General features: G+C 30.8%; 3 protein-coding genes across 11 annotated transcripts in view; all 3 read left to right on the forward strand.

Moving 5' to 3' along the window:
• The window catches only part of LOC131940662 (transient receptor potential cation channel subfamily M member 3), a 128,901-nt gene extending 122,103 nt beyond the window's left edge, over nt 1-6,798 (forward strand). For all 7 annotated transcript variants that reach the window (XM_059299380.1, XM_059299379.1, XM_059299381.1 and 4 more), the window contains 2 exons: nt 2,032-2,377; nt 2,841-6,798. In XM_059299380.1, the coding sequence (XP_059155363.1) occupies nt 2,032-2,377; nt 2,841-2,875 (381 nt within the window). In that variant the 3' untranslated portion in view covers nt 2,876-6,798. The remainder of the gene's footprint in view (nt 1-2,031; nt 2,378-2,840) is intronic.
• Nucleotides 6,799-9,124: 2,326 nt separating this feature from the next.
• Nucleotides 9,125-18,111, forward strand: LOC131940664 (proton-coupled zinc antiporter SLC30A5). 2 transcript variants are annotated; one of them, XM_059299388.1, is made up of 17 exons: nt 9,125-9,277; nt 9,648-9,765; nt 10,512-10,634; nt 10,803-10,869; nt 11,291-11,376; nt 11,546-11,639; nt 11,818-11,911; nt 12,133-12,209; nt 12,323-12,493; nt 12,686-12,974; nt 13,063-13,269; nt 13,536-13,692; nt 14,329-14,458; nt 14,667-14,904; nt 15,161-15,387; nt 15,537-15,665; nt 15,919-18,111. In XM_059299388.1, exons 2-17 carry the CDS (start codon nt 9,707-9,709, stop codon nt 16,087-16,089), a joined length of 2,319 nt encoding a protein of 772 aa, XP_059155371.1. In that variant the 5' UTR covers nt 9,125-9,277; nt 9,648-9,706; the 3' UTR covers nt 16,090-18,111. The 2 variants fall into 2 exon arrangements, with proteins under 2 accessions (XP_059155371.1, XP_059155372.1); XM_059299389.1 differs by having other exon boundaries at nt 9,125-9,765; nt 12,136-12,209.
• A 1,054-nt stretch (nt 18,112-19,165) lies between these two features.
• On the forward strand, nt 19,166-23,902 carry LOC131940687 (dynactin subunit 3-like). 2 transcript variants are annotated; one of them, XM_059299426.1, is made up of 8 exons: nt 19,166-19,312; nt 22,075-22,095; nt 22,386-22,470; nt 22,661-22,747; nt 22,899-22,982; nt 23,093-23,151; nt 23,288-23,347; nt 23,483-23,896. In XM_059299426.1, exons 1-8 carry the CDS (start codon nt 19,214-19,216, stop codon nt 23,561-23,563), a joined length of 576 nt encoding a protein of 191 aa, XP_059155409.1. In that variant the 5' UTR covers nt 19,166-19,213; the 3' UTR covers nt 23,564-23,896. The 2 variants fall into 2 exon arrangements, with proteins under 2 accessions (XP_059155409.1, XP_059155410.1); XM_059299427.1 differs by lacking the exon at nt 22,075-22,095 and having other exon boundaries at nt 19,174-19,312; nt 23,483-23,902.
• The last annotated feature ends 5 nt before the right edge of the window (nt 23,903-23,907 follow it).

Consider the following 23,907-nt stretch of genomic DNA (forward strand, 5'->3'; position numbering starts at 1 on the left):
ATCAGCATCATTAAAAACATTGTAACTCTTTTCTACAGCCTGATTGGCTAGAGTTCATGGGTAGGTTGTCTAACCTGTCCTTAAGCCCATAGAGTTCTCTGAGGGACCTAATACATTGTGCATGATCTAATACATTCTCTAATCAAATAGTTTCTCAGTTATTTAACCACATTGACTAAGTTACCTAACTAATAATTAAATTAAATATAACTTGTTGCTAAACTATATTTTCTCTGGGTTGGGTCCTTTACCACTTTTGCCAGTTCATTTGAAGCTCTTTTATTTTTGGAAGGACAAATTAAGAATGTCAAGGTAAACTTTTTAACAAACTAATCCAACTCTGACCAGTCTACAAGAGCATTTAATTTGGAAGTACCACGACAATTTGTTGGCCTAATATTCAAACATTGTCTAGATTAGAGATTAAAAGGGAAATTATCTCCCCTCATGCATTTTGTTTTTAAACAAATTGTGATGACTAGTGTAAATGTGCAACCAAATTTTGTATAAAGATTGCTTTGTTTTGTGCAACAATCTACTGACAGGATGAAAGGCTAGCCAGGATTTTCTTTAAGGTTTGTCACCTGTCATTCCAGGTATTCTATAAATATATCTTGGTCTATATGTTTTTGTCTCAGCTACAAAAGATTTTCAACATTGCTTAAGTCTGAAATAAAAAGCATTAATGAGAGTATGTTTTTTTTTTCAAACAACTTAATTTTTTAAGTTATTTTCTTAATTTCTTTTTTCTTTTATACAATAAGTGATTTGTCAAAAAAAATATTTCAATTGTTGAAATAAAGGTTTAACAAAAGGGAATTTGTGAATCACTAATATTTTCCTTTTTTACTAATAGTTAAATTATGAACGCATGCATTTAAACATCTCAAAAACTGGATACAACATAAAATTAGTTAAAATTTTGATTGTTTCTTTTAATTGTTGTTGGCATGACAGTCTTTATTTATTTTTGTTTTCTTCAAACTGAATTATTTTATATTTTCATGAGAAAACATTCATGAACTGTTTATACATGAGAAAAACCATTTAAATGATAATACAATAATTTAATAGTAAAAATTAAGCAGATTATCTTAACATGTTCAATTATAACTATTATCAACATACTAGTTGTAGATCTATACTACCCTGGATAAGGTGCATTAAAACTTTTTGTAAGGCTGTTATTTTGGTTACGTGAGTTTGCTTTTCAAAAACCACAAGTAGCTTATTAAACAAGAGAATCATACTGCTCTTTAGTGTTGCTTTAGATTGGTGTTATGCTTAAAGTGTTTGGTTCCCCCTAAATTAATATTTCATATTTTTATAAAACCTTAAATTAACTGTTGTTTTAATGGAGTGAGTGTGTTTTCAAGCCTGCAATGTACACATCTTCAGAAGAAATGGTAACTTAGTCATTCCTCAAAGACAGTGTTATAAATACTTGTATCACCACATCTTTAAAGACATCAATGATCTCTGTCAGTTTCTAAACTAGCGATTTGTTTCCTATGAAAAAATTAAACAAGGTCAATTAAGTAGAATGTGAAATTTCCAGTATGAATGTATGATTAATTATTACTGTCAGGAAGGGCATGTTCATGCTAATCAAATGAAGGATGTGCCAAACTCGGTGACAGAGAAACTACACTTGTTTACCAGTCCACTGTTTAAGCTGCCTAATACAATGTTTGATTAACTAGTAATAATGTAGTCACTTCAATTATATGGAATGTTTTTTAAATAATTTAACTGAACAATATTAAAAATGCAAGTGAATATTTTATAATGTATCTAAACATTTTAAATGTTGTATGTGGTATAATTATATATTTTTGTTTTATTTTTTCTAAATGCTTTTTTTTCTCTCTTTTTTTCATATTATTCAATTAGTTTAAAACTTTAATAAAATTATTTAAATCAATTATATCAAATAATAAATTGTTTTCAATTGAGATATGAACTTTTTTTAACAGCCGCTATATATCACAGAATTAATTTAGCTAATTAATTTTTTTTCCTTCTTTGCAGGACGAAAGCGGAAGCATAAGCGACATAGCGAAAGTTGTTGTGGCAGAGCTTGCAGCAGAGAGTGTGAAGCAAACTCCATTGGAAGAAGAGTCGGAAGATGCCTCAGTCCTGGCAGAGGAGGAGGAGGAGGCGGAACTGGAGGAGCACTTTGGGCCATTGGAACCAAGGAAAAGCAGCTTTGGTATGGAACATTTAAGGAGGGCCAGCTCTGCTGCGGAAGATCCTGTGGCTGCAGGGGAGAAGCTGAAACAAAGGAGCGATATAGAAGACGAAGTCACGACGGAAACTCTGTTTTTGTTCAGAGATCGCGTTCGAATACAGATCTCTCAGCCGAGCCAAGACACAGGTATATAATTTTTCACTGTGTTGATAAGAAGTGTAATGGTTATCCCTGAGTTCACACTATATTTTTAGTTGGTTGGATCTTTTTTTTTAATGAAATGTAATTGTGTTATACACTACTAGTTATAATGCGCGCTTACACTACCCGCACTCTAGCCTTAGCTATGCTGCAATCTGCAATATTGGTTGAAAAAAAAAACTAAAGGACCTCTTTGCATTTTGAACAGAACCAGAATTTTCATCTTTGTCTATTTACCTGTCATTATTGATTTTTTTTCTAAAGCTCTGGATTCAGGAATGTTTACTCAGGCAACTGTGTCATCATGTCCCAGCTACAAGAAATTCTTTGTTTTTCAGGCAACTTAAAATTATATCATTTCCAGATTCAGGAAATACTCAGGCTGTTAAGGCTACTTTTAAAATTGTGTCATAACCTCCCAACTTTTAAGAAATACTTTTTTTTTCAGGCGACGCACAATCACTCTCCAAGTACCCATGTTAAACGATGGAGCCATTCGCCGTCACTCAATCAGCCTGCCAGTCCCACCAGCATTTAACAATGAAGATTTTCATGAGGAGTGGGATATCAACATTACGCTGACAGAAATGATCAAATCACAACAAAGGGAGAAAATTCATCCTGTGCCAAATCCTTGTATTGATATATTTGTTACACCACCAACAGCAGAAGTCTCCACAGAATAGACATTGTTGTTATTGTTTTAAAACAAAAAACCAAAGCTTGAATATAATGAAACATTATATTAGTCTCAGCATGACTTCTACAAGGATATACAACATTACCATCAATTTACTATTGATATTAAATATCTGGAAGACAGAATAATTTTTGAGTAAATTTTGTTACCAAAATGTTTAAGTAATGTTCTGGTGATATTATTGAATGTTGATATAGAATGTTATTTAAAGCTCAGGCATTCTTGTCCTTCTTAGCAAAGAAAACTACATTCCTTGTGCAGCTTTCTTTGCTGAGGAGCTTCACATAACTCACTGTGGTCTCTATGCCGTCTACAACTCTCAGACTTTCACTTGCAACAGTACACAACATTTAGTTAGGCTTATTTATTACTCTATTGTCTTTTAATGTTTTGTTGAGAAACACCTGTGCAAAATATTGGTTGCAATTTTTTTAATAATATGCTTCCATGTTTGATTAACCTTAGAGGGAGAAAGTGGAGTATTACTATTAAGGAAGTAATTATTTCTTATATTTGATATTTACTGATGAAAAGCTTTGTGTTAGAAATAAGTTGCTGTTATTCTTTCATTTTAAAAAGCATAATGTGTTGAGATACAAAGCAAATTTTCTACTTGTGATTTCTTTGTATGCAACAATTAGTTCATGTTGATGGACCTCAGTTTTATGTAAATAGATCAGACAGAGCAATACTGTAATTTAGATGCTGGTGTTGTGCAGCTTCAGATTTTAAATTTGACACTAAGTTTTACCAACTTCTATCAGTTAACATTAGTAAAACAGATCAATCATGATAAGAGGTCAGTACATTTTACAGCTGATTTTTGCAACAAAAAACTGTTTCATACATGCTTTGACATAACAATTTCATTGACTATATATATATAGGTAGAAGTATCTTTTTCCACCTGCTCTTGTGTCAGTTATCTCTCTTACAAATGTTTGTTTCATCAACAATGTTCATTTAGCTCACCAGTAAGTTTTAAAATTAATATAATATAGGCCAGTCAGTGTAGTCCTAGTCCTTCTTATGTGAATTCTATTTTCTACTGTTTATAAAGTTGAAGATTTAAAAAAACATTTAGATTAAACATTTTTTTAGGTTCAGAAGATGTGTCCCATAATTATCTATTCTAAGGGAGACAAACATTTGTTAAAATTGTTAATAAAAAAAATTATGGACTTTTGTTTCCTATTTTTATGTCAAAAGTATTGTTACTCATCTATGCACTACTGAGTTTAGCAGTTTGATTACATTGTTGATAACAGTTTGCTATTTTTATTCCTAATATAGTCAACATTTTTATTCAAAACTATTCTACATTTATTAGAAATTGTCCCAAAACACTTACTAGCATTGATAGAACTAAAATTACTAAATAAGTTTTAATTTCCTCATCCTTCTCTTATAAAATAGTAAACATTATATTTGTTATTCCAATTTAGTATTGCTAAACTTGCCCAGGACGAATGTGTTTTTGATTGAAATATTTGTATGAATGCTTAGAGAACTGTTTCATATGAATTGTAATTATAATAGCCAATTTTGTCCAGCAGTTTGATTTTCATTTGTTCCATATTCAGTGCATATCTTAATGTTATTAATTTAAAAAATGTTCAGGAAATTCTGTACTAACCATGACAAACTTAGATTTTAGTATTTATTAGCTGTGTGAAAGTGAAACTTAAAAAATATGACAAAGCATCAAGCTTTAAAATATGAAACCAATTTAGTCCCAATTTCATGGTGGACTAATAGTTGATATAAACCAATCAACATTCTGGTCCTGTACAGTCCCATTTTGGCATCATAAGCTTTTCACGTGAGCTGTGATATTAACAGAATAAGATTTCACTATTCTTTTAACGTTTCTGCATACAAAATGTAAATTTAATGTTTTTGTAATGTTAGTAATTGTATTAAATTCTTATATTTATTTATAGTAGTTAAGTTAATCCTGCTGTTAAATTAAGACTATGTAGAAAGGATTATTGAAGTTACTTTAAGTAATTTTATATTTTTGCAAGGAAAGGTGCCATAACTCATGTTTTTTTTTTATTTTTAAAAGCACAATTTTGTCATTGCCAAGGACACTTTCCTATCTGGTTTGAGACCCTCTGTGAGCAAAAATTTCCATTGCTGGTTTGATTGCTTTTGTGTGTCCATATTCTTGTGGATACAACACCAATTCTGATGCTTTTGGTTTCCCCTGTTATCATGGATATACCACATCATCCATTGTGACTTATCATAAAAGCTCAACAGGTCTATCACATTTTGTTTTCCTAGTCATAATTTAGTTGGCATTGCACTTTTTACTTGGGAGAAAATATTTTAATCCATTATGAATGTAACAAAGAAATTTCCAAATATGAGTTTGGCTAATTTAAGGTGTGTAATTTATAAATGGAGCTTGTAGATTTTCACAAACATTTATTGATAAAATGTAAGCAAGATTTGATAGACAGAAAATAAGTCAGCTTTTTATATAAGCATCTATGCATTTAGTGTATGTAAAATATACCTATATGTGTGCAATGCTAAAAACAATTAATGAAAAATAAGTATTAAAAATATTATTTGCAAGCAAGGTTACAATTCTACACAAATGTTTCCCTTTCGTTATCTTAAGATATTGTTTTCTTGTTATCAATTTAATTATTTGGTGCATTGCTGAATTGTTAAAACGTGTACTATGGTTTTAATTTTAAAAGATAAAAACATTTTATTTTGAATATTAGATTGACAGAATGATTAAATAAAAAACTGGGCAGCTTTAAACCATATTTCTGTCTTGCTTTAAAATAAACAGATTTTATGGACAATGTTTACACTTTTTAGATTCTAAACTGAAAACAAATCTTTAATAAAATTTTAAACAATACTAAATGTTTTTGTGTTTCGAACATTGATCTGCATATTCTTCAGGTTAATTTGAATCTACCTGATAAAGAGAGGGAATTGTTTACAGTAAAGGTACCCTAGTATTCATTAGTTTTTTTTTTTACTAGATACTTGCTTTTTTTCTTTATAGTAGTCATTTTTTTATTTTTATTTTACAGCACATTTAATAAATTTTATTTTAGAATATCCAGGGCAGGATTGAGGTTATCTTGTGTTCCATATTCTGGAAACTGATTTATGCTAGCTTTATTTAACCTAAGAATAGTATGATTGTTTATGTACTCTAAAAAGTTTTCAGTTTTAAACAATTACTAAATGCAATTGACCTTGACCCCGAGTGATATGAATCATAAGTGTTTGATGTATTTATTTATTAGTTTGAAGTACCTACCTTTATTGACAGTAGTTACTGATGGTTAATAATCCAACATATTTCTAATCATATCAAATAACTTCATTTCAAATACTTTGGATATTTTTAAAATGTCTGGGAAACTAAATATATTTTTATTGCATTTTCAATCATTAAAATTATCATATTAACTAGAATTAGTTTTATTGTACATTTTAAAGACTGGTTCTTATTTTTGGGATTAAACATTAACTGTATTTGATTAGTGGGGGTACTTGGTACCATTTCAAATATATGTTTAAAAATTACATTTTATGTTGTAATTTTAATTAAAATCTATCAGAAAACAAATATTTTATCATAGTGATGAAATGTGTAACGTTTTACTGCTGTTATCATATAAAATTGACTGGTAGCAAGACTGTTTTGTTCAAATAAAGTAGATTTTATCCTAAGCCTCATTTGTTGTTGTTTTTTTAACTCTTTTAAGAAAAAATCTCAGACATAACTTAAACACCCATAATAATAATAGCAACCATGCTGCAAATTTTATTGTTTTATTTTTTTCTTCAAGAAAATGTTACCCACACATATTGCTAGTGCCATGGTTAATTAAAGATTATTTAATCCCACTGTCCTATTGCACCCTTCACTTGAAATAAGTATATTGAAAGTTTAATAACACAAATTATTGAAGCTTGAATTTATCCAAGGACTTAAACAGTGGATCTAGGTAATACAGTTTGTTTTTAACACTGAACAAAGCCAAAGTTCATAAAAAAAAGAGATTATCTTGAATATTAATGTATGTATTGTTTCGGGGGTTTTTTAAGCCTAAAATCTTGAATAATCCCTTGTACACTGAAATGTTAATAGCAAACTTCCTAAACAAACCACAAAAACAGAATAGGCAGCTTGCACATTACTAGATCACAAACACTACATTTATATGCCATTCATAAGTAACATTTCAACAACATTATAAAAAAAATGTAACAGTTTAATAATAGAAATAAAACTATTAGCCTACATTTTTTAAAAGAGGTTGTTTTTAACAAAGGAGTTTTTTTATACTCAGTGTGAGGACACAAACGTAGATATATTTAGAAATGAGTCAAGAAGCTGAGGATAGGTAGGAACTAATGAAAACTGATATGACCGGTCAAGTGTGACTATCAGCAGGTCAGCTACAGTTGGAAAAATGCTAGCATGGCAGACAGTTAAATTTAGATCATGAATTAGTTAGGAAGTTAAAGTTGAGTAGATTGTTAAGTAGTAGAAAGGTGAAGTCAGACCATTAGATTGCAGAAGTAGTGTGTAGGATAGCAAATGACAGTAAAGTTAGGATTAAGAATAAATTGATTTGTGCATATGATAATATGATATAATGTCTCGGTCACTTTGATTTCACATTAAAGAAATCATACAGGCCATTAATAGAAGGTCAAGTTCTCCTTATAGAAATAAAACAGTTTCTATTAATATCCTCGCACCACACTCAACTATAAATTGTGTATATGTCAACATATTGCCACAGCAAACTTGATCAATTATCTTTCATCTTTTTTTTGTTGTCATCTTCACATAGGTTCTCCCTGTCTGGAAATCTTTCAGCAGTACATCAGCTAGTAGTTACACATCAGCAACAAAGTGATGGAAATCAGGGTCACTAATGTCATTTCCAAACACTTTCTATGTTAAAGAGAGCATTAACTTAGAATCACTCATGAAACTTTTAAGGACTGAGTTTGACCTGTGAATATAGGATGCCTAAACATTAATGTAGGATCGATTGTTAAAAAGATATACACCTGTATTATTTATTATTATAATAATCAAACTGAAGATTTAGTTAACACATATTAAAAACTGGTTTTAACCTTATTTGATACCATACCTAGGTTTTTTCATTACTTTGGAAAGATTCCTCTACAGTCATGTAACTAATTTTCCAAAGAAGGTTGTTTACTGTGCTTTCATCATTCAAATTGGTTGACCTCAAATCTGACTTTACCATTACCAACATCTGTAAGATATTATTACTATTATTAGGCCTATAGAACTATACTACAGTAATATAGAATATAATAGATCTATTATTTTAAACGAGCTGATCCGCGCCGTAAGCATATGCCGCTATTTAGTTGTTTTATTTTCTACTTTGCAGTAATTCATAATTTGTGAATTCAACACTACCAATGCTGCAAATGAAAATATTTTGCTTTAAAACACTATCAGTAGCTCGTGAAGGACAGTCAATTATCCTCACCCTCCCTTTCCCCCCCCCCCCCCTTTCCCGTGAAAATTGCATGAAAGCAGCAATCCGTGACCAAAGTTTACACAGGTCAATGAAAAGATCAAGCAGAACTTATTACCTCCCCATAGTTTCAAATTGTTTAAAAACTAAATTATCTGCCCCTAATAGCCATCACTAATGCGACCCGGCTCTACAATTGTACACATTTGACGCAAACCACAGCTCACCAGACTGATGGGGTGGGGGTGGTAGCGATACGCCTAGACAGCGAGGGAGGTGGTGGTTGAGCATGCTAACACTCATGGTGTCTCGCATGGTCCCTCAATGAAGAGAATTATATAGATTAATAAATAGTTCACTGTTGGAAATTATCATTTGGAAAAATTATCAGACCTAAAAAAAAAATGATTTTAATTTAGACGCAAATATAAAACGAATAACTTACTGGAGCGCACAGATCTAGATCTAGCAATTAAGTTAAAGGGAGATCATTCTCAAGTTGCCAACATGACAAAATAGTATCGGCAAATTACTCGAAAAATATCTAACGATCCGTAGCAAGGAAATCGCTTTTGGTGGAATGAGCATACGTTGTTTACCGGATAGATCTACACTTTAACCTTATAAATAATGAATATTTGAAATACAAATAGCTTATCGTATTTAACTATAGTAATGAATGATAAACACGTTTTTATCTACTGATGTTGCTAGTAAACTCTAGATTCTAGTTAAGTTAGACTTTTACTCTAGAGTAGAATCTAGTAGTTCTAGTACTCTAGTACTACTACTAATTTATTTACTAATCTAGTAGTAATAGTAATAATTATAAGATTAAGTAGTAAGTTAATAGTAGTACGTATACACTACACTCAAACACTGACTGCCAGTAGGCCTAACTGAAATAAAAAATCAAACCATCAGTTGGTCAAATTGAAATATCCAACATCAACAAAAATATTTTAAATTAAAATTATGATGAACTTTGAGTAAATAAAGCCAGGCATACATTTCATACAACTACTAACTAATCAAAATCTAGCTGGATCTAGATCTACACATTCAGTACTACTTGGGAGCAAAAAAAAAAAAAAATAGAAGATGGTTCAAAGATTGACAAACAATGGACTGCCAAGCAGAAGTTTTCATTCTTCTTCAGGGTAAGTCATAAGTACTAAGAAGACTAAGTTCTTGATAAATCTATAGGCCTATACTATATTTATCTATAAATATAGTATAACGCTGATGGTAGTGTGTCAGTCCTTCCTTCCGTCATCGCTATAGATTTTGGAACCATGTGGAAGGCTCTCCCTGGGCGCGGACGCCCGGGTAAATGCGTTGTTAGGCAGCGGTTTAGATTACGCCATGAGTTCGGGGAGTAGAGATGTCTTGGCGAACGTTCTTGAGAGCGTTGGCTCTCAATTTTTCACAAAGTGCTACCAACACCTGCTCGCAGGTGCGCTGAAGGAATATCCGCCCCAATGCGGGAACCCCAATCTACGCACAGCGCAGTAAATTTTGAGGTAATATCCATATCCCCACCATAGCGAAGTGCGCAGCACAGTAAACTCTGAGGATACTGGGAGGGGACCCGCGCACAGCGCGGTAAACTCTGAGGTAATATCCATATCCACACCGTGGCGAATCACGGGTATAATCTAGCTTATATATAAACTGCTTGGAGCATTCAGCCTGTTTGATGTCATTAATCATAATATAAATCAAGATAGATAATCATGATAATGTGATAACTTTGTCTCTTAAATTAGTTTATTTTTTATTATTAGGCCTAGATCTATATATTAATCTATAATATTGATCTTTCTCTTAAATAAACTTTCAGTAAACGCTTTCATTCTTGTAAGTAAATTAAAATACATGGTTCTCATTTCTTTCTCCATTACAGATTGTCAGTATATATTGTTCTGCTCATAGTTTCAAAGGTGCTAAAAGCTGTTGGACTGTTCATTGCCTATGATCTACTGAAATTAATCCCAATTGTTGTATTTCTATTTTTACTTAAGGCAGGGTAAGATTAGATCCATGAACAACATTTTCATATTTTAGAAAGTACTAAATTCATTTGTTAACACAATACTGTGTTGAAAAATATGAGTTAATCTATTGTGATGAATACCAACTCATTTTTCTTCTTCACTGATATTCAGTAATTTTAATTTTCTTGTAATTGTTTCAGAACGGCTCTTCCATTAGTGTTTTTACAAAAACCATTTTCTTCTGGACCTCAAATTTCAAAACATCAGGTATTGGTAGTCACATTTGTTTAAATTTGTTTAACCCACACACACCGCTGTGAGTGAAAAGAAGGCGTTATATAATTTCTATCAAGTTACAAAATATTTTGATAGCCATGATTAAGTACTGGTTGGAAGAGTTAACATGAATATCAAGAGTTTACATTACACTTCTGCTGCTTTTAATTTAGAAAACTACATAATACAAATTTACTAAATAATTGTAATATTTTTTTATTTGTAAATTATTTTTAATAATCATTCTTCAATATAATTATATTTTTTTTAAATCTGAATTATTTACAACTCTCAATTTATAGATTTATTCTTTCGTCTAATGTGATAATGTAAATTATAATGTGTTTTTGTATTTAAAATTCAGCATTGGCATATTCTTTAGTTTAATTTGTAACTATTATTATTTGCTCAGTGGTTTCGTATTTGGCGTCATGCATTACTTGGAACAGGAATCCACTTTCTGTGGATATTTGGCCTCACGCTTTGTGGCCCCTTAAGGTAATACAAAAATGTATTGATCTCAGTGATTTTGAGTGAATACTGTAGAAAGTTAAGAAGTGCATAATAATATTGGCATATTAATCTGTTGAAACTTTATATATCAGTATAAATGTGGAGTAATATATTTAAACTGGAAACAAACTCATGTATGGCATTTATTTCCCAGGACTATTGTGCTTTTTGAACATAGTGAATTGGTTGTTATTGCTGGTGCTAGTGCTCTTTTTTCATCTAGTGGACCTGGAGGTGGACCAGCTAAGGTGAAGGACACTTTTCTTGCTGAATGTTAAGCATATTTTTATATTAAGCAAATTACTCTACCTACTAGAATAGTTAACTGTTAGTTATTTTCTCTAATTATTTTGGTGTTGGTAATACTTTAATTTGAAAGTTTGTAGATGTTGAGCAGGGCTAACAAATTTTACATAACTGTTACAGGCTAGGGGTGCTATATTTTTTATTGTGGCTGTTTTGTCACTTCTGGTTTTTGATCATGATGAGAAACTGAGCCAAATGGGAGATCATGAAAATGGTGAGTATGGCAAATACGCCTCATTGTTTTATGTCATGTAGTTTAACAATTTTAAAGTGGATAATATAAAAATTATTTCCCCTTCCATTCCATAGCCCTAGTTTATTACTTTTTAAAATAAATATATGGAAGATCACTAGTGGTCAAATGGCTTAATACTAATGGTAAACTTTTATAAAACTTGCAGTAAATAATGTCTAAATCTTGTCTTGATATTTCAGCAGAAAGTATTCATCACAACATATTAACTCATATTTTTAAACATGGAATAGATTTTCTTGGATGGTCAGATCACAAGGTTAGTTTATACCAAGTAATTACAAAATGTGTAGCCTAAAGTTCAATATCAAGTCAACTATTTTGCAATGGAAATAATTAGATGTTTAAGCTATGAAAATTTCGTATTCACAGGGAGGTGTCTTGTTGTTGTTCCTTACTCTGTGCCTCCACTCAGGATATAATTCTGCTTCTAAGAAGCTTTCAGTTGAAGTTGGAGGCGCCAAACGCCTTCACAGTTTGTCTACATTAGTCTCCACAGGACTGTTGTGGCCCTGGGCTTGCTTTATTTATATCTCTACCGAGGTGTGGCATTTAAAAAATTATCACATTCCCTAATTTTTATTTCATCTTATAACATTTGTTAAAATATGTTTTATTTCATTAAAAGTTTTTTAATTGAATTTATATTAATTTTTTAAAAGATGTGACAAGATTGTGTGTCATTATTAGTCATTATAATTTGTAACTAAACTATTTTTATTTTGATAATTTCAGAATGAGATTCAGTCTTGGCTTTACCTCATATTCCCACTGTTGCTGGTAATTTTATTTGTTGGCGTGTTTGACTTCTACATTGAGAGTCTTGCGTCTAGTCATCTCCAGCCAATCAAAGCTGTCTTCTTGGCACCAGCAGCCATGTTTAGTGCCGCCATTGTGCTGAGTCTGACATGGACCCACCCATACATCACACGGGTGACAACTTTACACAAGCTGGATGATATTATAACAGAAGATCATGTTCTGTCTGGGGGTGTTATTTTCAGTGTTTTTGCTTTTCTCTTAGGTAAATATGTATTCAAAAATGAAAATTTTACATTTAATACTATGGATTGTTATTTTTCAAAATGCTAAACAGAAAATATTTTTTTCAGCAACGAGAATGGTTATGGCTCGTGGACGCGCAGCTAAGGGAAGCTTTATTGGCTATAACCCAGCAGGGCTGCCACTCTACTCCATTTCAAGTGAAGCTCTTCAGAAAACATCGCAGTCCATTATTTCTGTTTTAAAAAGTGGGCTGAGACAAATTTTGGAGGATGGAGACTCTAGAAAAATATTTTATTTTCTCTGCATAAACCTTTGTAGGTTTAACTTAAATTGTCTTTTAAATAGTTCTTTAATCTATTTAAAATTATCAAATAAGCACTGTCAGATTGAATTCCACCTGGCAAACTTCAGTTGTGAAAAGCTAATTTTATAGATACAGTAAATTAATAAATTAAACACATTTTTACAATGGGTCCTTTCATTTTAAATATCTAAAGTAAACATTTTTTTAGATCTAATTTTTACAAAACAATATCAGTTTTCTTACACTTTTGTCTTCTTTATGTCTAACTTTGAACAGGTTTCACATTTGTAGAATTGTTGTATGGTGTTTGGACCAACAGCTTAGGACTGATATCAGATGGTTTTCACATGTTATTTGACTGCTCTGCCCTTGTTATGGGACTCTATGCATCCATCATGGTTAGATGGAAGGCGACTAGAGTTTTCTCTTTTGGGTAAGGATTTCAGGCTGACATTAAGAAATGGAAAATTCATTGCTCAGTATTTGTATATAGTTTAACTTTGTATTAAAAGTTTTTTTAGAGAGTATCAGATCTATTAACTAGTAATTATTGTTGACATGGCCTACAAACATTTTTTTGTGCCCTGAATAACTTTTTATTTTAAATCAAGATTGAAGCTTAAAAAAAAAATTAGAAACTTGTTTTTAAAATTTGCAAATGTTCCCCTGATATTTCTTTTTTGTATAACACATGAGCTAGTTTGTGAGTGATGCCATGTGACAAATAGGAAAGAAAAAAATTTATTTTGTCTTTTTTTTTGTTTCAAAATGTGTTTTGTTACTATTTATTATTAGTAAATATATTTGGTCTATAGAAAAGTAATTAGATTAAATTGTTATAATCACCTGTTTTAATAACATTACATCAGATTTTTAAAATATTTATCTCCCTTTAAAAAGTATTCTGAGTCAGTGCCATTCATAGGATAAATTATTTTGTAGTGTAATGATTTGTTAACTTGTAACCTGTAATTTTGTGATAAATGAACAAATGAACTTTAAAAAAAAAATTCTCTAGCTGAAGATTATAAAGGATAATTTATTCTAACAAATCCTGTTTGTATTTTAGATATGACAGAGTGGAGGTTTTGTCAGGATTTGTGAATGGACTATTTTTAGTAGTTATTGCTTTGTTTGTGTTTGCTGAGGCCTTGGCTAGAATGTTTGAACCTCCTGAGGTCATCACTGAAAGGTTACTGGTAAGTTGTATCTGGTAGCCTTCATGTTCACATAATTTAAAGAACTAAAGCAAAGCTTGATTTTTTTACATTTTACTGTATGTTATTTCAGTTGTTGAACATTCAATTACCAAAATCTATAACCATTATAAGAAACATTCATTATTTTTCTCTTTAAGTTTGAGATTTTTTTTGCAAGTTATAATAATGTTGTTTTTACAATTTTCAGACTGTGTCAGTAATGGGTCTTTTGGTCAACTTGATTGGGATAGTTGCATTCCAGAGTTCACTATCTCATGGCCATAGTCATGGAGGGGGAGGTCATGGACACAGTCATGGTGGTGGAGGTCATGGCCACAGTCATGGAGGCGGAGGTCATGGACACAGCCATGGTGCTGGCTCTCAGGAATGTTCTTCCTCACCTGCTGTCTCACATGGGCATGCTCATCATAACACTAACATGGAAGGTTTGTTGTGTGATGTTGTCTGTGATAAATATAGCTTTAAAAATATAATAATTTACAGAATCATCTTGATTGATAACATTTCTTGACAAAGCTGCATATTTTAATGTAACTGTTAATGTAGTTATTATATATTGAAAATGATCAACTTAGACTATTGTTTTTTAGATGATAGCTATCACCGTTAATCAGACAGATAAGATTGTTGGGTTTTTTTTTAAATACCTCAGTACAAAAAAAAATTATCTTAAAATTTCAGGAGTTTTTCTCCATGTTGTGGCAGACACAATGGGAAGTGTGGGTGTCATTGTGTCAACACTTCTTATTGAAAACTTTGGCTGGAACATTGCTGATCCCATATGTTCCTTGTTCATCGCCACAATGATATTTCTCAGTGTCATTCCTCTTCTGAAGGAAACTGCAGTGATTCTCATTCTGAGGTCTCCCACAGATGTTGATGACTCAATACACACTGCCTTGCACAAGGTAAATTTTAACAGTACTTTCTGGTAGTAATTAATCAAAATCCTTGAATTTTGTTTCATAAAATCCCATGGGTTATCTTCTGCATAACATCCCTCTCAAATGTTTTAGGTTGGTGTTATTTTTACTGATACTGTTTTCTTTCCCCTAAGATAACAACCCTAGAAGGAGTTTTATCCTACAGAGAACCCCATTTTTGGTCCCACACCGCCAACAAAATATTTGGCATGATTCATATCCAGGTGTGGCCACAAGCACAGGAGCAAAGGATAATTGCCCAGGTATGATGGGTTTCAAGCTTTTTGTATGGGTTTGTAGAAAATTATTAATTTTTTTTTTGGTAACTTTTTTAAAGCCCTAAAGAAAAAGTAAATTTGAATTTTGTTAGTGCCAAAAAAAAATTTTAAACTTGATAAAAAGGGTTTTTCTGGGTTTTTATATTTTATTAACTTTATTAAAATGTATCAATTTGAAATAAATACATGCAGATTGTATAACAGGAAGAAAACGTTTAAATAATTTTTTCTTCTGCAGGTGACATCAATCTTTAAGGACGCTGGGATAAGCTCAATAACTGTACAAGTAGAAAAACAATCTTATTTTTTCCACTTATCTGGTCTGGGTGCCACACCAATAAACATTTCTCAGTTTTCGCAGCAGTCAGTTCACAACCTATCTGAGCCACTCAGTATAAAAGCTGTGTAGATAAAATTGCCACATCCTTCAAATTCAGACTCAAATCTTTCTAAATAAATCCTACAAAAGAAAAAGAATTGAAGTTGTTCCTTCATGAATCATGCTAAAATGAAAGTAGCCAGATTTTAAAGATGTACTGGTTTAAATAAATGTTTCATGTGGCAATATGCTATTCTGGTTGAATTTTTTTAAATTGGATCAGAGACAATCCATATGATCATATCTTGTTATGGTGCTGTAATTTCTTTATGTACATGTTATGTAATTAATTTGACCATGTGAATATTATATGATAAAACTTATTTATTCTACTTACAATAAATAGGCATTTTGATATGTAATAATTTATTTTAGATTCATTGTTTAATAAAAAAAAGACTAGATGCCCACATTTATTTTACCTAAAAGTTACATTATCAGCTGTGGTTTAAGATTTTTCTTGTTAAAATTCCAGACTATATGTAGATTATTGGTTGACTCATCTTTAGTATAGACTTGTTGGCATCCTTATTTTCTAATGCTCAAAGTCCTCTATGATTTGATGTCTATGACAGAACAATCTCTATGATAGCACAATGTCATGGACATCACTTTCATGTTGTTGACACAGCGATGATTTTTTTTTTTGGTGTATATATTTTCTGTTAAAAGAAATTCTGTTGAAAATTACTAAAATGTTTACTTCCTAAAATTATCAAATAAATTTTAAAATATATAATTGTGTTTTTTTTTTTAAAATGAATACAAAATTATATTATGGTTACATTAAATGTCTAACATTGGGAAATATCCATAAAATTTTCAGATAAATGTGAGATCACATTTGAATCTTCAAATGTTATTTAAAGTTAAAAGTTGATGAAATTATACATAATTTGATATATAGAAACACTCCAATACTTTATGGGCTTAAGGTTCAAATAAATTATGTATATTTAGGTGATGGTTATGTTATTTGAGTATTGGCCCATTTACTGAAATGAATAAATCTCTTTTTTTAATGCAACATGTGTTTCTGTCCCGAGTTTTGCATTAAGTCTTTTTTTTTTCAAGTATCTTAGTTGATTTTAATACAAGTCTTCCAAATCATCTATTGGTCAAGGTTCTAAATTAGCTACCTCCCAGTAGGTAGCCTTTCACATCTTTAAAAAAAAAGTAACACAATTTATATATATATATTTAGAGATATACTTTGTATATGTTTAAAATTTTAAAAAAAGTTAGTGTGAAGATGAATTAGTTAAATTTAGTGCACTGGATTATCCTTTGTTGCAACAGTATTATTGGAAAAAGGCACATAAAAATTAAACAAGTAGGAATGTTTGAGTTGTCTGTACTTGACTATGTTAAACTTGTCACTTGTGTTTCTTGTATCATTTCCAAAAAAAGTGTTGACAAATCAAGGGGATCGTTATAAATAATTCTAAATTAAAACACTGTTGCCTCAATGTTGACTAACTTTTCTTAGTTCTTTCTACTCTGTGGAGCATAGGGCCTCAACCATCATCTGGATCCTGACTTAATTTTACAGTCTCCCAAGACATTTCTGCCATCTTTAGTTCTTCAGGAAGACTCCTGCCCCCAGGCCTGACTTGTGCACCCTCTCTTTTGCCGCCTCCCCCCCCCCCCAGGGGATTCCCCTCAAGCGGCACAATATTGAGTTGTACTTAATTTTGTATGGCTCATAGATTTGCTGTACTTTCTTGAATAAAATTTCAAAATTGTGTCACTGCATTAATAAAATCAGGTTATTGAACTCCACAGATCATTATTATTTATTGGTTTCAAACTTATGTAAGGAGGATATTGTGCCTAAATTTCTTTTTTTGTTTCAGTACCTAAGAGAATAAATGAGCTGTACCTATTAACTGTGTGTATTGAAATGTTAAGTAGAAAAATGTATTTATTGCCCTGTGCCATCTCTTAATTCTTTTTTGTGAAGTTTGAATATTAAATGTTTATTAGTTTTAGAAAGCTTTAAAAATTAGCAAAAATGTTATATAATATAATATTATGAATGTTATAAATAAACATGTGATTAAAATACTATTGTTTTACAATGTCTTCAATTTTCATTTATCAATCTAGTACATTAACCAGAAACATTGGTGCTTTACTATAGAATATATAAAAATATAAACAATACTGATTTAAACTCTAAATAGGTTACAACAGTACTGACTATAGTCTAAAGCTCTTTACCTAATATGATTAAAAAAACAAGCTCTAAATAATTTAATTTAATTTCAAGCAAAATTTAAAAAGTTACTAGTGCAGTAAAATAAAGCAATGGGTCAAGAATAAGTTTAGAATGTCAATATAAGATTTGTATAGCAGTAAAAAAAAATGAATCTTTTTTATTCATCTCTGGATTCTAGTCATGTTTTAAAATAGTCTTTTTGTTTGTGTTCAGCTGTCAAAAGAATACTTATACTTTTTTATTATTTCTGCTTTGACAAAAGTAACTAACATAAATAATGAAAGCCCACAAGCTGGAGCGAAACACTAGCTAGTAACTAAACAAGTATTTGATGAGTATTCAGTATTGACAATTCCACAATTTAATTTTTGTCACCCACCGCTGATGTGGAGTGATTTGGCACTTTAAGAATCGGCCGTACCACTTATTTGTTACTCTGTCTTAAGAAAACATAATATAGTAACAAGATCAATAAACTAAAAAAATAATTTAATCAGGAGGCCAAGATTATAGTTATTATCATGGTTTAATGACAATGGTTTATAATTACAATACCTTAATCATTAAGCTCATTAATAAATTAATGCTTTATTTAACTTTATTTGAACCTAACCAAATAAATAAATATTTTCAAAAAACTAAAACTTCAGTCATAATAGTTAGAATCTAGCCTAGTTCATATTTTTGTTACTAGACTAGATCTAGTGTTCTGTAGTACTGTAGCAAGTGTTGGTATTTATTTCTATTTTTTTTTGTGTTATTGTTGTTGTTTTTTTTTTGTGTTTATTAATTTTAAAAGTAAAAGGCTAGACTGATTTCACGTCATTTTTATTTTCATTTCGAATTTTTGTAATAGGCCTAAGGTGCGAAACTTAGTTTGGATTCAGGAAGTTACATTGTATTCATTAACAAATTCAATAATAACAATAAATAATGGCAGCCTACGAGTCCGTGGAATTTCTCGAACAGAGAATTTCCAAGCTTGAATCACTGGTGTTTGGGAACTCAGAAAAAGATGCTGATTATCCAAAAGTAAGATCATTTTTAGATCACTAGACCCACTAGGAATATAGATCTAACTGTTTTCTACTTTTCAGTAGGCTATAAGTATAATTTAATAATTTTACCAGCAAGGTCTGCTTCTTAAAAATCTTTTTATTCTTTTTTTATTGTCAGACATCTCAGCTTTTCATTGTCGACACGACAATGTCGTCTGTAAACTGTCGTTTAGAATATTAGGCTAAAATTAGCCTAATAATCATAATTATTAATTTTGTGAATTCAACACAACCACCAATACAATTCAATAACCAATGCTGCAACTGAAAATATTTTGTGCTTTAAAACTAAAGTTAAAAACAAGGCCGATTCTAGCCGGAATAAGATACGCATGCGATACGCATGCGCAATGGAGAGAAACTACGACTTGCCTTCGCTGTGATGTTTTTGATGGTACTGCGCATGCGTGTGTTTACAACCGCAGAACCCTAACACCAACCCTAATCCTATCCCTATCCCTAATCCTATCCCTACCCCTAATCCTAACCCTAGCCCTAATCCTAACCCTATCCCTAATCCTACCCCTAACCCTATCCCTAATCCTACCCCTAACCCTCATTCTACCCCTAACCCTATGCCATAGGTCACTGCGCATGCGCAGAGCTATCTTTTGCCGACTAAGTAGAGACGTTGGGGAGAAAAATCTTCTTCCGACTAGTCACTTCGTAAAAACAAACAGCAGTCCGTGATGACAGTTTTTAGACGACAATGAAAAGATGAAGCAGACCTTGTTGGTAAAACTCCATTTTAGCGTATTTTATTCCCCACTTCACGTTCACCTCCAGTTGAGCGTATTTTATTATAAACACATTACCTCCCTTAAATTAACTGCCCCTAATAATAGCAGTCACTAATTCTGTGAATAATTCAACATTAGATAATATAGATCTATAATTTAATAATAAGCCAAAAGTAAATCCAAAAGCAATGTTTAAATTTATCAATATAGTCAATATATACTTTGAATATACTGAATAGGTATAGTATCTATATGGGTCAGAAATTAACTTTAAACTGCAGGATCAAGATTTGCTAAAGTAAACAGCTGCCATCTGTAAATTAGAGTGGTTGCTCCTGAACCTCTAACTACAATTTCACAACAGCAACAAAACTTTAACAAGAGCTTGGTTACATCTGATGAAAACATCGCTTATCTCTATTTAATACCGATCATCATCATATCTTAGTCATATTTATGATATTGTTGACAATAATTGACATGGATTAAAAACATGCTTTTTTTTAGATTTTGCAATCAAAGCAACCATAAAAATAATTAAAAAAAGAAAAACTTAAGCTTAAAATTAAATCAGAATTTTAATATTTTTAGAATCAATGACAATGTTTTAAAGTTGCAAATCCAAAGAAACATTGATTCCTGTGCGACTGTGTTCTAGCATTCTCTAGCAGCAATGTACAACATTTTATCATGATATATTTAATAAATAAATAGAAGTAGAGTGTGAAAATTGGTCTGTAGGACCTATTTATCCTATTTGTAATGTACCTAATAACATGTAGAATATAGCATGGTAATCTTTGGCATGTCACTAACTATAAAGCAAATTTACAATTTATATAAGCTTTTCCACCCATAACAGTGAAAATTCATTTTTACAAAAATGTTATTTGACCTAGAAGGATATTTTTTGTAAAAAAAAATATTAATGTATAGGGATGTAGTATGTAGATTATCATTCTATAATAATTAGGTACATTTCCCCTATGTTGTACTTGCATCATTTCCTTGCTGTGTCAGCTTCAGTAAAGGACTATCTACTTAATTAGTTGTTTTCTGTGATGGTATGTTGTTGATAATTGTTGCTTTCAAAATATATTTATTTCCTTACTTTCAGCTATTACCTGTAGTTCTTAGAATGTCTCTATAATCTATAATAAGGATGTTGCATTTAAATTCTATCTAATCAAAACTGATGATGCTTTATATTTAACAAGCATGATCATTATTACATTTATGTTCAAATAAAAAGCCATTCTCCACATCAGAACAGTCTTATATCTTGATTAATATTTTTAAAATTCTCCTTGATGATTATCATCCCCATGCTATACAATAGATTGTACATGTTTGCAGATGCTGTCATAGAGAGTTTTTACACTTAACATAAAAACAGCCAAATAATTGAATCAGCAACCATACCAAAAAAAAAATCAATTACGCAGACATGCTATATTCTTTTTACATATTTATTCTCTGTTTTAAACATTAATTATTAATGGACATGTAATGTTTGTGCATTGTGAGTGACATGCATGTTCATGTGCCATGAGACTTGCAGTGAAATGTCTTTAATTTAAAATTGACACCAATAGAAAATGTATTATGTTACTAAGCAAATATATTGATTCAGAGTTTTTTTTTTACTTTTTAAATGCTGCCTTATCTATTTATAAAGTTTTAAAATTTGTTTTTAATGGCAGAAAATCAAATGTATATATATATATATACACACATATATACATACATATACATAAATGGGGATAGTGCTGACCACACTTTCCCTTAATATGCTAAGGTCACAGAAACAGGTGAACTCTATTTCACTTGCCCTATGGACCGTCAGGAACAAAAAGGGAACTTTACTTATTTACATGTGTGTCTATATATATATATATATATATATATATATATATATATATATATATATATATATATATATATATATATAGGTTTGCTTGTTCAATACGTATTAATTTTTATATAATTTTTTCAGGATAAAAAGGTGAAATTACAGGTATGTTTTATCCATTTACCTTTGAAAAATGAACATGTGCGAATAATTTAAGATAACCGTTTACAAATATACGCCCAACAAAAGGAAGTTTAATTTTTTTTATATTATTATTCATCAATTTTGCATCATGTTTTTTTTTAATGTGTATTTTGTTTCTTGATTGCATTGTGCTGATGTTGCATCGTACTCATTTTAGTAGTTCAGACCTTTGCCTTACACTGCTATAGGTACACACATTAAATTGTCATATCTCTTTAGTTTTTAATATTGGTTGTTTGTTTGTTTTTTAGTGCATAGAAAGCCTATTGGAAGTCCAAAGCAAACTGGGAACAGCTTTGTCTGGCAAAAAGAGAGCTGCTGCATTGTATGAAAAATGTAAGTTGTAGTCTATAAGTTCCTCAAATTTCGGTACTTACTTTTTTGTTTAGTTTTATTTATTAAATATAAATACTGATAAGTAACCCTGAATTGATTTTATTTAATCAGCTATAAATATATTTCAAAAGAAGTTAACTTGCTGGTGGATGAGATACTTACATATTTGGTTGGCTTAAACATTTTTTAGTACCAGAGCTTAAGAAGTACCTTGATCATGCCTACACTGATGAAATGATGCTTTCTACTGATTCTCGTGCAGAAATTGTTCTAGCAGGCAAGTGTCTCTTTTTACAGTTCCAGCGATTAGCTGTCAAAAAAATCATCATCCTTTTTCTGATAAAACTCTTTGGTTGTTTACATTTTGTGAAATTATTTATGATACTGGCTATTGCCAGTTTATTCACATTTCTTGCTGTAAATTTCAGAGGCTGATTTTTTAGAAAAACAAGCTGTACTGTGGGAAAAATTATCTCTCAGTCAGGAGCACATAAATAGCGAACATATTCAAGGTATAAAATGTTAAATTTTATCTTTTAGCATTAATTTTTTATACAATGTATAGTCTAGTTTTACTTGTATCTTTTTATTTGTAATATATTATAATATACCTTGCTTCCAGCTGTTCCAAAGTTAGCGGATAAGTTACAAGCTTTAAGTCAAATACAGATTGAACAACAGGTAATTTATTGCTTAGAGGTTGTACTAGAAAGTTTCTAAAACCATTTTTAAAAAGTGTTCTTCACTTCATATGTTTACATATATGTCTTGGTACCCATATGCCAATAAATTAATGCAAATTCTCTTGTATTGACAGGATGAAGTAGCCAATCTCACAGAAGAAACCCGTAGTTTGCTAAACACCTACAATAATATTGTATCCTTTAAAAAAATTTGGTTGAGTTGGGGGCATGTTTAAAGGATGTTGGAAGCTCCACATTTACTAGATGGGGACTAGCATTAGAACATGTGTTTTGAAGTTTGCCTATTTTATCCTTAACATGTTTTATAGGTTACTCTGCTTTCCAAGCAGTTTTTCTTGTGGGACCAAACGTTGACAGAACTTGAAATTCAGTCTCAGAAAAAACATTAATTAAATGTGGTCAATTAGCTCTTTATTAACTGTTATTTTTTTCTAGAAAAAAAAACAATAAAAATGTGGTCAGTTAGCTCTTTATTAACTGTTAGTTTTTTCCTATTTACAACTTAAGAAAGAGTAGCTTCAATTATTAAAAAAAAACACCTTTGATAATGTGATATAGATACATGGCTTTCTGCTTTATGTGATTGCAGGCTTTTAAACTTTTATTTAATTTCACATTGCTTAGTTTAATTTTCTCTTAGTCCTTTGTATTTTAAATTACTGTTTAATTTTGTATGTGCAATATTTGTATTGTTATAAACTGCTATGGGTATGGGGTTGTACATTTTCATTTT

The sequence above is a fragment of the Physella acuta genome, unplaced genomic scaffold, assembly GCF_028476545.2.
Source record: "Physella acuta isolate Inbredline_101_S28 unplaced genomic scaffold, ASM2847654v3 ptg000325l, whole genome shotgun sequence".
Taxonomy (NCBI): domain Eukaryota; kingdom Metazoa; phylum Mollusca; class Gastropoda; family Physidae; genus Physella; species Physella acuta.